Source organism: Labeo rohita, chromosome 17, assembly GCF_022985175.1.
Source record: "Labeo rohita strain BAU-BD-2019 chromosome 17, IGBB_LRoh.1.0, whole genome shotgun sequence".
In the NCBI taxonomy this organism is placed as follows: domain Eukaryota; kingdom Metazoa; phylum Chordata; class Actinopteri; order Cypriniformes; family Cyprinidae; genus Labeo; species Labeo rohita.
This window is the reverse complement of record NC_066885.1, coordinates 23,890,781-23,905,261: the sequence shown is the minus strand read 5'-3', so window position 1 is coordinate 23,905,261 and position 14,481 is coordinate 23,890,781. Positions and strand designations below refer to the sequence as shown.

Genomic DNA, 14,481 nt, shown 5'->3' with positions numbered 1-14,481 from the left:
TAACCAGCATCCCAGCATCAAAACATACCAGCATATGCTGTTTTTTTCACCAGGGACGTGAAGGCCGCATTAGTGAATTCATAATAAAATAAAATAAAATAAAATAAATTATCTAATTATTATAGACTATTAACCCCTAAAACAAAACAGGAAAGAAATCACGTATAGATGAAACTGATATTTTTGAAAAGCTGACCTACAATACTGTCTCCGAAGACAGAAGTAAGTAATACACTAATTAAAATTTAATCTATTGTTTGGCGGTTGTCTAAGATTGGTTAATGCCTGACTGCGGCCGCTAAATATCCAGTTACCCCAGAGCACTAGAAAAAGAAACAGTTACTTCGATTTTGTGTGCTATTATTTTGTTTGTTCAAAGATAGTTGATGGATTCTAGTATTTTTTACATTTCTTGCTATTTTCTTAGCATTTTCACGCCGTTACTATGGGAACTCGTCCAAACAACATCTGGCTGCCTCCAGCACGCGGAAAACAAGGGTTCAAACTACTTCTAACAACTTTCCATTGTGGTTATTAAAATCGCGTTTTTCTATATTTAATTTGGGTTCGTCAGCACCTCCCCGTGGATTACCGCAGAGTTGTTTTTACTTTATAATGTCAAGTCGGGGGGTCTTACGCGCATCCTCCGCCAACCAAAACGGTTATTGTGTTCAGGAACGGAGATGCTTTTTACCCCGGCCGAAAGTTTGTTATCAATCAACGCCAGTCATCCACTTTTGACAGCTTTCTGAACACTGTCACTCGAGGCATTACAGCTCACTTTGGGGCAGTGCGAAATATTTACACCCCTAACAAGGGTCACAGGGTGGCGAATCTGGAGCAGCTGGTGCATGGAGAGATATATGTTGCAGCTGGAGCAGAGAGACTGAAAAAGATGGAGTAAGTTCATTCATAAACATGAAAGTAATGGTGCAGTTATTTACAAGAGAGTGAGTAAGCTTAATTGCTGTGGTATTGTGTTGAATAACCTTTAATAACAGTGTACCTGTTACGAATCTGGTCGTGTCCTGTGGTCCGCTCACCGCCAGATGTCGCTCTCACCCTGTCACTTCTCACAGACTGTTGCTGTGCACCCCGGATTACTACTCCCATCACCCATTGCGCCTATTGCGTCGACTCCTGTGACCTATCAGAGACAGTATAAATACCTCGGTCTTCCTGTCACTCACGGCCGAGTATTGGATTGTGTTTTCGTTGTTTCCCAGTGTTTAGTTCTCTTGCCTGGCCTATCCCGTTTTTTCCATGTCTTTGTCTGGAATTATCAATAAAAGTATGCATATGGATCCGCTCGTCTCTCGTCCCGTTCCCCTCGTTACAGAATACTCGGCCACACAAGGATCCAGCAACTTTTTCCACGGACATCATCCTGGTATGGAGTATACTTATTTGACTGTGGGCTCGTCTTTCACGGTGGGTGTCGCTAATGAGGAACGCGATACCCCAGTGATGCCGGTCGCGCAACCCGCTCGCGGAGTGGCGGGCGCGTCGTCGGAGCGCGCTCATATAATGGCGGCTACTGTGGAGCCGGCTCGCAAAATGGCGGCCGCGCCGGAGCGCGACGCCACGAACACGCCGGCCGCCTGGCCTGCTCACGACACGGCGGCCCTGCTGGAGCACGCTCAAGCAGGGGTGGCCGCGTTGGAACGGCTTCTCGAAATGGCGGCGAACGTGGAGCTCATTCGCAAAATGGCGGCGAGAACGGAGTCCCGTCACGTCACAGCTGCTATACCTGAGCCATATGAAGGTGCAGCTGTGTTTCCTGAGTTAAGTCAAGTTTCTAAGTCAAGTCAAGTTGCAGCTGCGTTTCCTGAGTTAAGTCAAGTTTCTAAGTCAAGTCAAGTTGGAGCTGTGTTTCCAGAGTTAAGTCAAGTTTCTAAGTCAAGTCAAGTTAAAACTGTGTTTCCTGTGTCAAATCAAGCCAAAACTGTTGTTCCTGTGTCAAGTCAAATTACAGCCATCTTTCTTGAGCCACTGCACAAGATGGCTGCCGCCACGCTCGAGTCTGCACGCAAGATGGCTGCCGCCACGCTCGAGTCTGCACGCAAGATGGCTGCCGCCACGCCCGAGTCTGCACGCAAGATGGCTGCCGCCATGCCCGAGTCTGCACGCAAGATGGCTGCCGCCACGCCCGAGTCTGCACGCAAGATGGCTGCCGCCACGCCCGAGTCTGCACGCAAGATGGCTGCCGCCACGCCCGAGTCTGCACGCAAGATGGCGGCCGCCACGCCCGAGTCTGCACGCAAGATGGCTGCCGCAACGCCCGAGCCTGTCGCAAAGATGGCCGCCATGCCAGAGCCTGTCGCAAAGATGGCCGCCACGCCAGAGCCTGTCGCAAAGATGACCGCTATCGCCCCGTCAGCCCAGCCAGCGCCTGCTAATGCCACGTCAGCCCAGCCAGCGCCTGCTAACGCCACTTCAGCCCAGCCAGCGCCTGCCAACGCCACGTCAACCCAGTCAGCGCCTGCCAACACCGCGTCTGATCCCAAGCCAACTCCTAAGCTCACGCCTGTTCCCGAATCAGCTCCAGAGATCACGCCCGTTCTCAAGTCAGCCTCTGAGGTCACGCCTGATCACAAGCCTGCGCCAGGGCTCCCGTCTGATCACAGGGCTGCGCCAGAGCTCTCGTCTGATCACAAGCCTGCGCCAGAGCTCCCGTCTGATCACAAGCCTGCGCCAGAGCTCCCGTCTGATCACAAGCCTGCGCCAGGGCTCCCGTCTGATCACAAGCCTGCGCCAGGGCTCCCGTCTGATCACAAGCCTGCTTCAGAGGTCCCGTCTGGTCTCAAGCCTGCTCCAGAGGTCCCGTCTGGTCCCAAGTCTGCTCCAGAGGTCCCGTCAGTTGGAGAAGCCGCGCCAATGCCTCCTGAGGTGTCAGCCGTGGCTGTGGATCCTCCCTTGGAGGTGGCGCCCCCCTACAAACTCTCTGCTTCTCCCCTCATTCTGTCTGCCTCCTCTGTCACTGTTCTCCCCAGGTCCCAGTCTATGACGCAGGTTCCTGCTCTGCCTCCTGTTCCGCCCCGGAAGGCTGCTGCGCCTCCTGTTCCGCCCCGGAGGGCCGCTGCGCCTCCTGTTCCGCCTTCCGTTCCGTCCTGGAGGGCTGCTGCGCCTTCACCCTCTATTCTGTCTGCCTCCTCTGTCCCTGCTTTCCCCAGGTCCCAGACCGTGACACGGATTCCTGTTCCGCCCGGAAGGCTGCTCCACCTCTTGCTCCGCCTCCGGCTCCGCCCTGGTGGGCTCCTCCGGCTCCGCCCTGGAAGGTTCCTGCTCTGCCGGTCCTGTCTCAATCACCGGGTCCTCCGCAGGGACCTGGCCCTCCGGCCCTTGCTCTGTCTAACCCCCGCCCCACCGCTCCCCTGGACTATGGTTTGTTTGGAGCGTCTGGAAGCCGCTCTTTGGGGGGGGGCTATGTTACGAATCTGGTCGTGTCCTGTGGTCCGCTCACCGCCAGATGTCGCTCTCACCCTGTCACTTCTCACAGACTGTTGCTGTGCACCCCGGATTACTACTCCCATCACCCATTGCGCCTATTGCGTCGACTCCTGTGACCTATCAGAGACAGTATAAATACCTCGGTCTTCCTGTCACTCACGGCCGAGTATTGGATTGTGTTTTCGTTGTTTCCCAGTGTTTAGTTCTCTTGCCTGGCCTATCCCGTTTTTTCCATGTCTTTGTCTGGAATTATCAATAAAAGTATGCATATGGATCCGCTCGTCTCTCGTCCCGTTCCCCTTGTTACAGTACCAAAATAGAAGTGTACATTTTATTATTATTATTATTATTTTTTACATTTGACGTTGCAATGCAAAGCCATCAAAATAATATACTTATGTTATATTAACTGTACTTTATCTTTTCTTTTGATATCTTGTCTTTGATAGCTATCGCCACATAACAACACAGAAACCTCCAAAAAAGAAAAGTGAACAGGTAAGAGTCACAGTATCTACATCATTCTTGTTAGAGAGATATAAGATAAAACATTTTGTCATTCTATCAAGACATGAACTGGTGGACAGCTTTGCTGACGGATATTTATATTTGAAATATGCATTTTCCCGTGTATGAGTTATGTGTATCAGAAAGGTAAAGAGGATACAAATATCCAAGGCAAATCATAACATGTTTGCAGTATGATTAGTGGTGTTCCATATACATTTTTCTGATATTGACTTTATTGATAAATCTCTCTGGCAGAATATCAGTGCATTTTTTCCTGGACTGTAGCGGATGACTGATTTCATGCCCCTTGTTGCTGAAAAACATGCACATGTGTATTGATTTTACTATAAAATATCCATTTGAGTCAGCTATTTCTCTCAATTTCAAACTACCAGGTAACCAGTCTCTGAATGGAGGAGTTTTTTTTTTTTTACTACTCATAAAGTTATTTAAGGTCATTAATCAGCATTCAAAGCATGTTCTGTTCAAATTCTTTGTGGTACTTATTAGAGGCTCTCGCCTACAATTCCTTTTCATTTTCTAATTTATGCAGTGAAATAATGGCAATCTCCTTCCCTTTTCCATGAGCTACATTTACGAGCATTCTATAGGAGTAAGTGCTTACAATCTTTGTTTGTCAATTAGGTGAATGTACATGTTTTTGGAAGTAAAAAAAAAAGACCGCTTCTGAAAGCTGAAAAATGCTGCCTAGTGAGAAATTAGTAGACATTTTACATTTATGTTCAATCATTTAGCAAATGCTTTAATCGACTTACAAGCTTTAATCGACTTACAAATGAAGATAAGAAAAGCAATCAAACCAACAAAAGAGCAACATTATTTAAGTGTTGTGGCAAGTCCCAGTTAGTCTAGCGCAGTACATGTAGCAAGGTATTTATTTGTATTTTTTATACAAATAATAAAAATAAAACATAGAATAGAAACAGAATAGTGAGAAAGCTAGTGTTAGAGGGTCAGGTTATTATTTTTTAGAAAAAATTAAAAAGAAAACAAGTAGAATAGAAATAGAATAGAGCTAGTGTTAGAGATTCATTTTTTAATAAATAAAATAAAAAAGTAGCTAGAACAAAATATAGAATAGGGAGTGCTAGTGTTAGAAGATCAAGAGTTTTTTTTTTAATAAACAGATAGAGTGGAAATAGAATAGAGAGGTCAAGGATTTTTAAATAACTAAAATGAAAGCAAGTAGACAGAAATATAATAGAGAGTGCTAGTGTTAGAAGGTCAAGTTTTTTTATAAATAAAAAGAAAATAAGTAGAATAGAATAGAAATAGAATAGAGAATTCTAGTGAGAGTCATTTTTTTTTTAAATAAATAAACAGATAGAATAGAAATAGATAGTGCTAGTGATGTTGGGCCAAGTTTTTTAATAAAAAAAACAAAACAAAAAAAAAAACAAGTAGATATAACAGAAATAGAATAGAGAGTGCTAGTGTTAGAGGGTCAAGTTTTTTAATAAATAAAAAGAAAATAAGTAGAATAGAATAGAAATAGAATAGAGAATTCTAGTGAGAGTCAATTTTTTTAAAAATAAATAAACAGATAGAATAGAAATAGAATAGATAGTGCTAGTGATGTTGGGCCAAGTTTTTTAATAATAATAAAAAAAAACAAAGTAGATATAACAGAAATAGAATAGAGAGTGCTAGTGTTAGAAGGTCAAGTTTTTTTATAAATAAAAAGAAAATAAGTAGAATAGAATAGAAATAAAATAGAGAGTTCTAGTGAGAGTCATTTTTTTTTTTAAATAAATAAACAGATAGAATAGAAATAGATAGTGCTAGTGATGTTGGGCCAAGTTTTTTAATAAAAAAAAAAAAAAAAAAAAAAAAAACAAGTAGATATAACAGAAATAGAATAGAGAGTGCTAGTGTTAGAGGGTCAAGTTTTTTTATAAATAAAAAGAAAATAAGTAGAATAGAATAGAAATAGAATAGAGAATTCTAGTGAGAGTCAATTTTTTTTAAATAAATAAACAGATAGAATAGAAATAGAATAGATAGTGCTAGTGATGTTGGGCCAAGTTTTTTAATAATAAAAAAAAAAAAAACAAAGTAGATATAACAGAAATAGAATAGAGAGTGCTAGTGTTAGAGGGTCAAGTTTTTTAATAAATAGAAAATAAGTAGATAGAATAGAAATATAATAGAGAGTGCTAGTGTTAGAGGGTCAAGGGTTTTTTTAAGTAAATAAACAGTAGATAGAATAGAAATAGAATAGAGAGTGCTAGTGTTAGAAGGTCAAGGGTTTTTTAATTAATAATAAGAAAATCAGTAGATAGAATGGTAAATAAAATAGAGAGTGCTAGTGTTAGAGGGTCAAGTTTTTTAATAAATAGAAAATAAGTAGATAGAATAGAAATAGAATAGAGAGTGCTAGTGTTAGAGGGTCAAGGGTTTTTTAATTAATAAGAAAATAAGTAGATAGAATAGAAATAGAATAGAGAGTGATAGTGTTAGAGAGTCAAGTTTTTTAATAAATAGAAAATAAGTAGATAGAATAGAAATAGAATAGAGAGTGCTAGGGTTAGAGGTTCAGTGTTTTTTTTTAAATAAATAAACAGTAGATAGAATAGAAATATAGAGAGTGCTAGTGTTAGAGGGTTAAGGTTTTTTTTTTTTTTAAATAAATTAACAATAGATAGAATAGAAATATAACAGAGAGTGCTAGTGTTAGAGGGTCAAGGTTTTTTTTTTTTTTAATAAATTAACAATAGATAGAATAGAAATATAACAGAGAGTGCTAGTGTTAGAGGGTCAAGTGTAGATAAAAGAGATGTGTCTTTAGCTGTTTCTTAATTGAGGTGGGCAGGTTATTCCACCAGTAAAGGTACATGTCAATGAAAGTAATTTGCTTAGCTATTACCAAAGCTCTCTCTGTTTTGTTGTTGACCAGGGTTCCTCAAATCTCTGCCAACTCTAAACTCCTGCAGAGTTTAGCTTTAACTTTGATCAAACCCACCTGAGCAAGCTAATCATAGATTGATCAAGATCAAAATTGGAGCTAAACTCTTCAGACCAGCAGCCCTCCAGTACTGGATATGAGGAACCATGTTGTAGACCAGGGGTCATCAAACTTGTTCCTGGTGGGCCGGTGTCCTGCAGAGTTTACCTCCAACTTTCCTCAACACACCTGCCTGGAAGTTTCAAGTATACCTAGTAAGATCTTGATTAGCGGGTTCAGGTGTGTTTGATTTGGGTTGGAGCTAAACTCTGCAGGGACACCGGCCCTCCAGGACCGGATCTGGTGACCCCTGTTGTAGACCATTAAACCTTTATGCTTTCTCAGAAGCCTGTCTGAAATCAGTTTCATCAGGTACAAAACCTTCATGCAGAAAAGCTGCCTGCAAAGTAATAAGACAGCGAGGCAGTAAATCAGCTGTCTAAGCTTTTGGGCCCAGTCATATTGTTCTTTTCACTTGTATACCTTGTTGGTCCAAATGCAGTGACCATTTATATCATGTTTTAAAATATTATAAATACAGCTGTTTAACTGTTTATGATCAGCTGTTGAATAATTACAAAAATATATATATTTTTCCATAGTTTAGCACTAAGGTGCTCAGCCCTGCTCTGTTTTCTGTTTTCCTGCAGAGTTCAGTTCCTTTTCTGCTCACACACCTGTCTGTAATTTTCATGCAAACCCCAAAACCTTGATTAGCTGTTTCAGGTGTTTTTCATTAAAGTTGGAGCTCAACTCAGCAGGATTGTGAACTATAGTCAACAGTAGCATAATATAAGCACCAAAATACCATAATACTATTAGGGATAGGGATGGTTCACCCAAAAATTCTGTCATTAGTTCTCACGCTCATGTCGTTCCAAACCCGTAAAAGACATTCGTTCGTCTTTGGAATACAAATTAAGATATTTTTGATTAAATTCAAGAGCTGACTCTGCATAGACAGCAACACAAGTACCATGTTCAAGGCATCACTGTGACATCAGTGGTTCAACCGTAATGTTATGAAGCAACGAGAATCTACATGATCTGTTTTGCATAAGATTCAAATCAGGAGTCAAAAGATTTGGACTATTTGAAGTGACTTATTAAGCTGATAGTTTTTACAACCTTCCTCAGAGACCAACATGCAATGGACCATAATAGAGCAATAATCATAAAAATGCCCATTTAGAGTGACTTTGCTTGAGGTTATGGCCATATATGTCACTGTCTGTCTCCCTTTTAGCTCCTTGTTTCCATCTGAACAACAACCAACATAGCATTTAAGACGGCTGATTGAAGAAAACCAGATGTGTAAGTGCCCTAAATGAGCAGCGGAACAGTTATTGTCGGTGATGCTCAGCAGGGTCCTGTTCATTTGTCTCCACTGCAGATCCAACCTGTAGTTCACAGCAGAATAATTGTCCCAGCTCGATGGAAGAGAATCAGTAATGAGTCGTGCATCATCAAGTGAGCCCTGCTTTTTAATGTGTCCCTATTGGAAGTCTTCAGTGGCAAAGCCTCAGGCTACGGCAAAGTCTAATTCTTTAAAACTGTAATGCTGTCTAATGGTATAAAATCAGACCAGTGTTCTTTGCTTTATTTAATTATTTATCTCTACTGGCATCTAATTTCCTCATGTTGTTAATTATTAGTGGATATCATCTTTTCTTATCATTTTTTGATAACAAAACATATTTGGAAGCACAAATGTGTGGATTGAGGTCCTAAGTGCCAAATTTGATTATGTCTTGTAGTGTTTTTACCAATGGAGATATCTTGGTTCCTCCAGCACGGGTGCTGATTCCAAAACACACGCTTGCTAGCTGGGAAAACGTATTGGCCATGGTGACTGATAGAGTTCATCTTCGCACTGGAGCTGTGCACAGGTATGAGCCTCATCTATAAAATGTATGTGTGTAAAATGTACATATAAATAATGATGAGTGATCTCACTTGTTTCAGATTGTACATGCTGAATGGGAGGCCTTTACGTGGATCGTATGAACTACAGAACAACCACTATTATGTTGCTGTGGGGACAGAGAGGTTCCGCTCTTTGCCGTATCATCTGGCTCCAAGCAAAGGAGTGATACACAACATCAATGATGTGTAAGAAAGATTAGAATACATGATAATTTCAGTGACAGTAATTAACAAATGTATAATGCCCTTTTGTTTAACTTTCTTGTAGTAAAACTAAAAATCATTAACTCATCTTTTGCCATTCAAAACCTGTATGACTTTCTTGGTTCCAAGTAAGGACAGAAAAGCATTATAGAAATAGTGGTGGGTGATAATTAACGTAGAAATTTGTCAACCTGTAGAGATTTTGGACTATCGCTTCTATTGTGGTTACACGCTCTTGTGACTTGCTGTGCTGCGTGGTCACGAAAAATTATTGTTTACATGCAGAGAGCATTATTTAGAGTTATTCTTGCTGTTTTTAGGCCTTGAAAGGTTAAACATACACACTTGTATTTGTCAAAATCCTTGTATAATTATGTTTTTTGAGGAAAACATTACAGCATTTTTGCTGAACTCTGTGTATTCTGGTTGAAGACAGTTAGGGTATGTCGAAAAACTTTCTCCCTCAATGTCGTATTTTCTCCCTCAACTTCAAAAATCATTTCAAAATCATCCTACATCATTGCAGAAGTTCCGACCCAGTCTTTGCAAAGTGAACATGCAAAGACAATCAAACACCCTTAACAAAATTGTAAAACAGCGATATAGGGTGATTTTGAAGTTGAGGGAGAACATGAGATGGGAGTTTTTCGACATACCCTAACTGTCATGAGCTGGAAAAAAACAGTCCAGGCAGAGAAGATGAGCGTTTGACCTTAAAAAGTATATAAATTGTATTATTTTTATGAAAATAACCGATCGTTACGCTAGATAAGACCCTTCTTTTTTGGCTGGGATCGTTTACAACCGCATTTGGGATCGTTTGAAGCCGCGTTTAAACTGCTTTTTGGAAGTTCAGAATCGGGGCACCATATCGGTCCATTATATAGAGAAAAATGCTGAAATGTTTTCCTCAAAAAACAATTTCTTTACGACTGAAGAAAGAAAGACATGAACATCTTGGATGACAAGGGGGTGAGTATATTATATCTGAATCTTTGTTTTGGAAGTGGACTTCTCCTTTAAAAGAAAGCAAACAGCTGAGAAAGAAAATGTATGTGTAACAGTATTGGATCTGGGCAGCTCTTAAAATGACAGCAGTCTAATATTCCTGCTGTCCGTCATTCATGTTAACAAAACAACAAAAGAGAGAAAATCTCGCACTGGTCTTGACTAAACCACTTTTGTAACTTAAATAAGAAGAAATGTTAATTTACAAAGTGAAGAATATGCAGTTTTTTAATACATTTGATCATTTTATACAATGTATAATGTACAATTTATTATTCATTTGTTCTACTGTAGTTTTTTTTGTCCTATTACTTGTAATTAGTTTCTTATTTAATCGCTGAGTGTTTACTTTACTAGTTTGTGTGTTGTATATATTGTGATATATATTCTTGCCGTAAAATAATATTACTCATCGTCATATACGATTTTTGTCATTTACCGCTGTATGGAAATAGTCCTCGTTTGAAGTCGTGATTGACTCATGATTCATGATTGATTCTATGCAAGTATACAGAAATTTGAACAAATTACACCACTGATCAAAAGGTTTAATGTTTTTGAAAGAAGTCAAACATACACAAGAAACAGTAATATTAAATATAATTATAATTTAAAATATTTTATAGTAATATATTTTAAAATATTGTAAATATAGTTTAATATATTTTAAAATGCATTTTTTTCCTGTGATGGCAAAGCTGAATTTTCAGCAGCCATTACTCCAGTCTTCAGTATCACTTGATCCCTGAGAAATCATTCTAATATGGTGATTTGCTGCTAAAAGAAACAATAATCTTATTATTATCAATGCTGAAAACAGTTATGCTCCTTAATATTTTTTTTTGTCTAAACTGTGATACATTTTTCTGGATTCTTTGATCAATAGGAAGTTAGAACAGCATTTGAAATGGAAATCTATAATGTAATATTATAGATACATCTGTACATATTTCCTGTTGTTTGCTGAATAAAACTATATATGTCCTTTAAAAAAATATAAATAATTAAATAAAAATCTTACTGACTCTAAACTTTTGATTAGTAGGGTATATTAAATAGAAAATAACCAAACAAAAATCTTTTAAAATAAATATATAAATATATAATATAGAAGTTCTGGAACGACTGAAAAAAAATGCTAGAGCTAATAATATAATATAAGAAAATATATATATATATAAAATATGTTTAATAAGTTTTAAGTTTTATAAGTTTAATAAGTAAATAAGCTTTTCACAGAACAAAGAAAGCCGAGAGGTTTGGAACAACCAGAGTACATGATAACAGACTTTTGTGATAACAGACATAAAAGTAACAGTTTTTTCTCTTTTCTTTCTTTGTTAAATTATTATTTTTTATCTTCCCCCTTTTTTAGGATCAACAATGGCATTCTTCCAGTACTAAAAGAAAAACAGGACAAAACTTTGGTAAGGATAATGAAATAATGTTTTAATAGATAAAATATTCATATTATAGATGGCATTGGTGTGATTATATTAAGTAAATATTTAATGAAAATGCTGGTGTTGATTTCGCATAGTCAAAAACTAATAGACTAATTCTTCAGAAGACAGGGATGAGCAAATGAGCCTGTTTTGGGAATGTGGAATGCCATATTAGTCTTATTTGCTCTGTTCTTGAACCGTAATATGGAGATTAAACATAGAGCAGAACTAATGTCCTAAACTAGTATACAAAACACTGATCTTGATCAGCACCCATCCCTTTCCCCTCACCCCTCAGACTGAAACCAGTTAGCGAGAAAATTTCAATTTGGGCCAGATATAAATTGGCTACTGTTCATTAGTGTTGAAGATCAGATAGTTGAGAAAAATGTTACCGTCACAGGATCTCAATGTCTCCAATCAGGCTGATATGTGGCAGTGCGAGTTGGGAGTGAGTACATTCCCCTCATCAATCACTGTCTGTAGGAGGTATTGAGTTCTTCTCACCTCTCCTTTTTCAAACTGTCCCAACGCTCAGAGTTTGTGTTACTTGATCAAGTGAGAGCCGAAATCCCTCACCGGGGGAAGGCGCTGAAACCCTCCCCTGTACCTGCAGAATGAGGATAAATTGTTTTGTGATATCGTGCTTGTTCACTTGATGCTTTGGGATGGTCCAGACTACAATAAGAGCTAGACCTGGCAAATAAGTGATGGGGAAAAAATACACACTCAGTGGACTGGGACCCAGAGCTCTCCAAAGTGAAGTTTGAGACATCTGGTTATTGTGAATAAGAAAAATGGCGGCAAACCTCTCGCCCGTTGATGTTAGAAGGGAAAGCTCTTGTGGTTGCTCCATGTGTGTTGTTCTCTAATTGATTTCTCATGCTTCATCAGCTTTATTGAGTAGAGGAAATAATTTGAAGAAAGTGGCCAATTATCTTTGATACAATGAAGATGGAATAGCAATCAAAGTCTCATCAAAGTGTCATTAAATTCCAAGGTGCAGTTCCATAATCTGTTTACATTCACCTGTAATCTGTATTTGTAGAGAGAGAACAAACAGTCACATATTTGTTTTCCCTGCAGAGAATCTGTAATAGTAATTCAAAGCTTTGCACTAACAGAAAAATGTTTTGACAAATGTTATTAAATTTGATTGTTTCTCTTAGTCTCAGTCTAAATCTTGGTTGATTTAGATTTAAAGGCTTATGTTAATGTGCTTGACATAAATTTTATATATGTTCATATAAATTTATATGTATAAAAATTTATAGAAGAATATTACCAAATATAATTTATAAATAATAATTTAGAGAAGTGTGTTTATATATATATATATATATATATATATATAACCATGTATACATTTAATTATTATTATTATTATTTAAATATAATAAATTATAAATACAGTTGTTTTCTATAATTATATTATGCTTAATTTAATTACACTATTGTTCATAAGTTTGGGCTGATTTAGATGTAAAGGCTTATGTTTACGTGAATATTAAAGAAAATATTAAAGAAATTCTAAATAGTAATACCTTTGTTTTTTAATTATATTATGATTAATTTAATTACACTACAGTCCATAAGTTTGGGCTGATTTAGATGTAAAGGCTTATGTTTTACGTGTTTGAAATGAACAATGAAAGTGTGTGTGTGTGTGTGTGTGTGTATATATATATATATATATATATATAACTGATAAATATAATATTACTATTATTATGTATTTTAGTAATAATGATTAAAATTAAAAATATTTAATAAATTACAGATAGTGATAGTCGTTTTTAAATAATTATATTATGCTAAATTTAATTACACTACTGATCAAAGGTTTGGAGAATGTTTTGTTTTTAAAGACGTTAATATTTTTATTCTGCAAGGATTAAGTTAACAACATTAACAACAAACACTTCTGCATTATATAAAAATATATCTCTTTCAAATATGTTTTTCTTTCTTCTATTCACGAAAGAATTCTGGGAAAAATGTATTGTGGCTTGTGCAACTGTTTTTTTTTAAACTATTTGTGGTCAATCAAATAAATCTAGCCTTAATGAACATAGAAGACTTCTCTCAAAACATTAAAATCTTACCTCAAACCTGTGAACAATAGTGTATATGATTAATGATATAATTATTACATTAAAAATGAATATTGAATATATTATTTGAAAAGATAATGAATATAAAATATGAAAAGAAATTCCATAATTACATTGCATGTTCTGTATGCTTTTAATCCATAGCATTGTATTTCTCCTTCATAACATTATTTCTTCAGATCTCATATTTACCACATGAGGGAGACAAAGACTCAGCTATGGCCTCCACCAAAACACCTTTCTTTTCTCTGGCCTGCCGCTTATGTTATCCAATGATGTCATTCCAGTGTAAACATTTTGATAATGAAATTGAATTACAGAAGAATTTTTCTCATCTTTCCCTAAAAATCAATACAGTGTACTTAAACCTATATTTTATTGTCACGTAAACTGCATGAAGGGGCCTGTGTGTTATTAGAAATCTCAGCATTTTTTTTCCACACAGGCTTTTTTTTTTTTTTTTTTTTTTTTTTTTCATGTGACAGAGCTGGCACTGCACCGGCAGATGAAAGCAGTAGCACAGCATTTGGTGTTTATTCTCCTACTGGCCTAACAGATGTTGAGCGAGGTGTCAGCAAAGTTGACACGGGTGGAAAAGTGCAGCAGCGACAGAGACGATCACACCCCCTTGTACTAGAGGCCACACATCCATGACTGTGACATGCAGAAGCAGTAAAGCTGTTCAGACCTTCTCCGTGCCACTGCAGGGTGAAGCTGTCCCCTCATATCTCCGGTGACTTGCTCATGTCAGACCTGCTGCCGTCCCCGCAGTGGCTTCCTGTTGTGGAGAAGCATTTGTTTCTCTAGGGGATTGGTAGAGACACCCATCCAGCTGCTCTCTGTCAGGCCTGTCCTGCGT

At 38.0% G+C, this 14,481-nt stretch overlaps 1 protein-coding gene across 1 annotated transcript in view; it reads left to right on the top strand.

Annotated features, from left to right (window-relative positions):
* The first annotated feature begins 445 nt into the window (after positions 1 to 445).
* Positions 446 to 14,481, top strand: part of LOC127179647 (doublecortin domain-containing protein 2C) — a 36,163-nt gene continuing 22,127 nt past the window's right edge. Inside the window, exons 1-7 of the mRNA XM_051133313.1 lie at positions 446 to 530; positions 624 to 900; positions 3,900 to 3,948; positions 8,319 to 8,395; positions 8,683 to 8,814; positions 8,891 to 9,037; positions 11,439 to 11,490. Of these exons, the coding sequence (XP_050989270.1) occupies positions 446 to 530; positions 624 to 900; positions 3,900 to 3,948; positions 8,319 to 8,395; positions 8,683 to 8,814; positions 8,891 to 9,037; positions 11,439 to 11,490 (819 nt within the window). The remainder of the gene's footprint in view (positions 531 to 623; positions 901 to 3,899; positions 3,949 to 8,318; positions 8,396 to 8,682; positions 8,815 to 8,890; positions 9,038 to 11,438; positions 11,491 to 14,481) is intronic.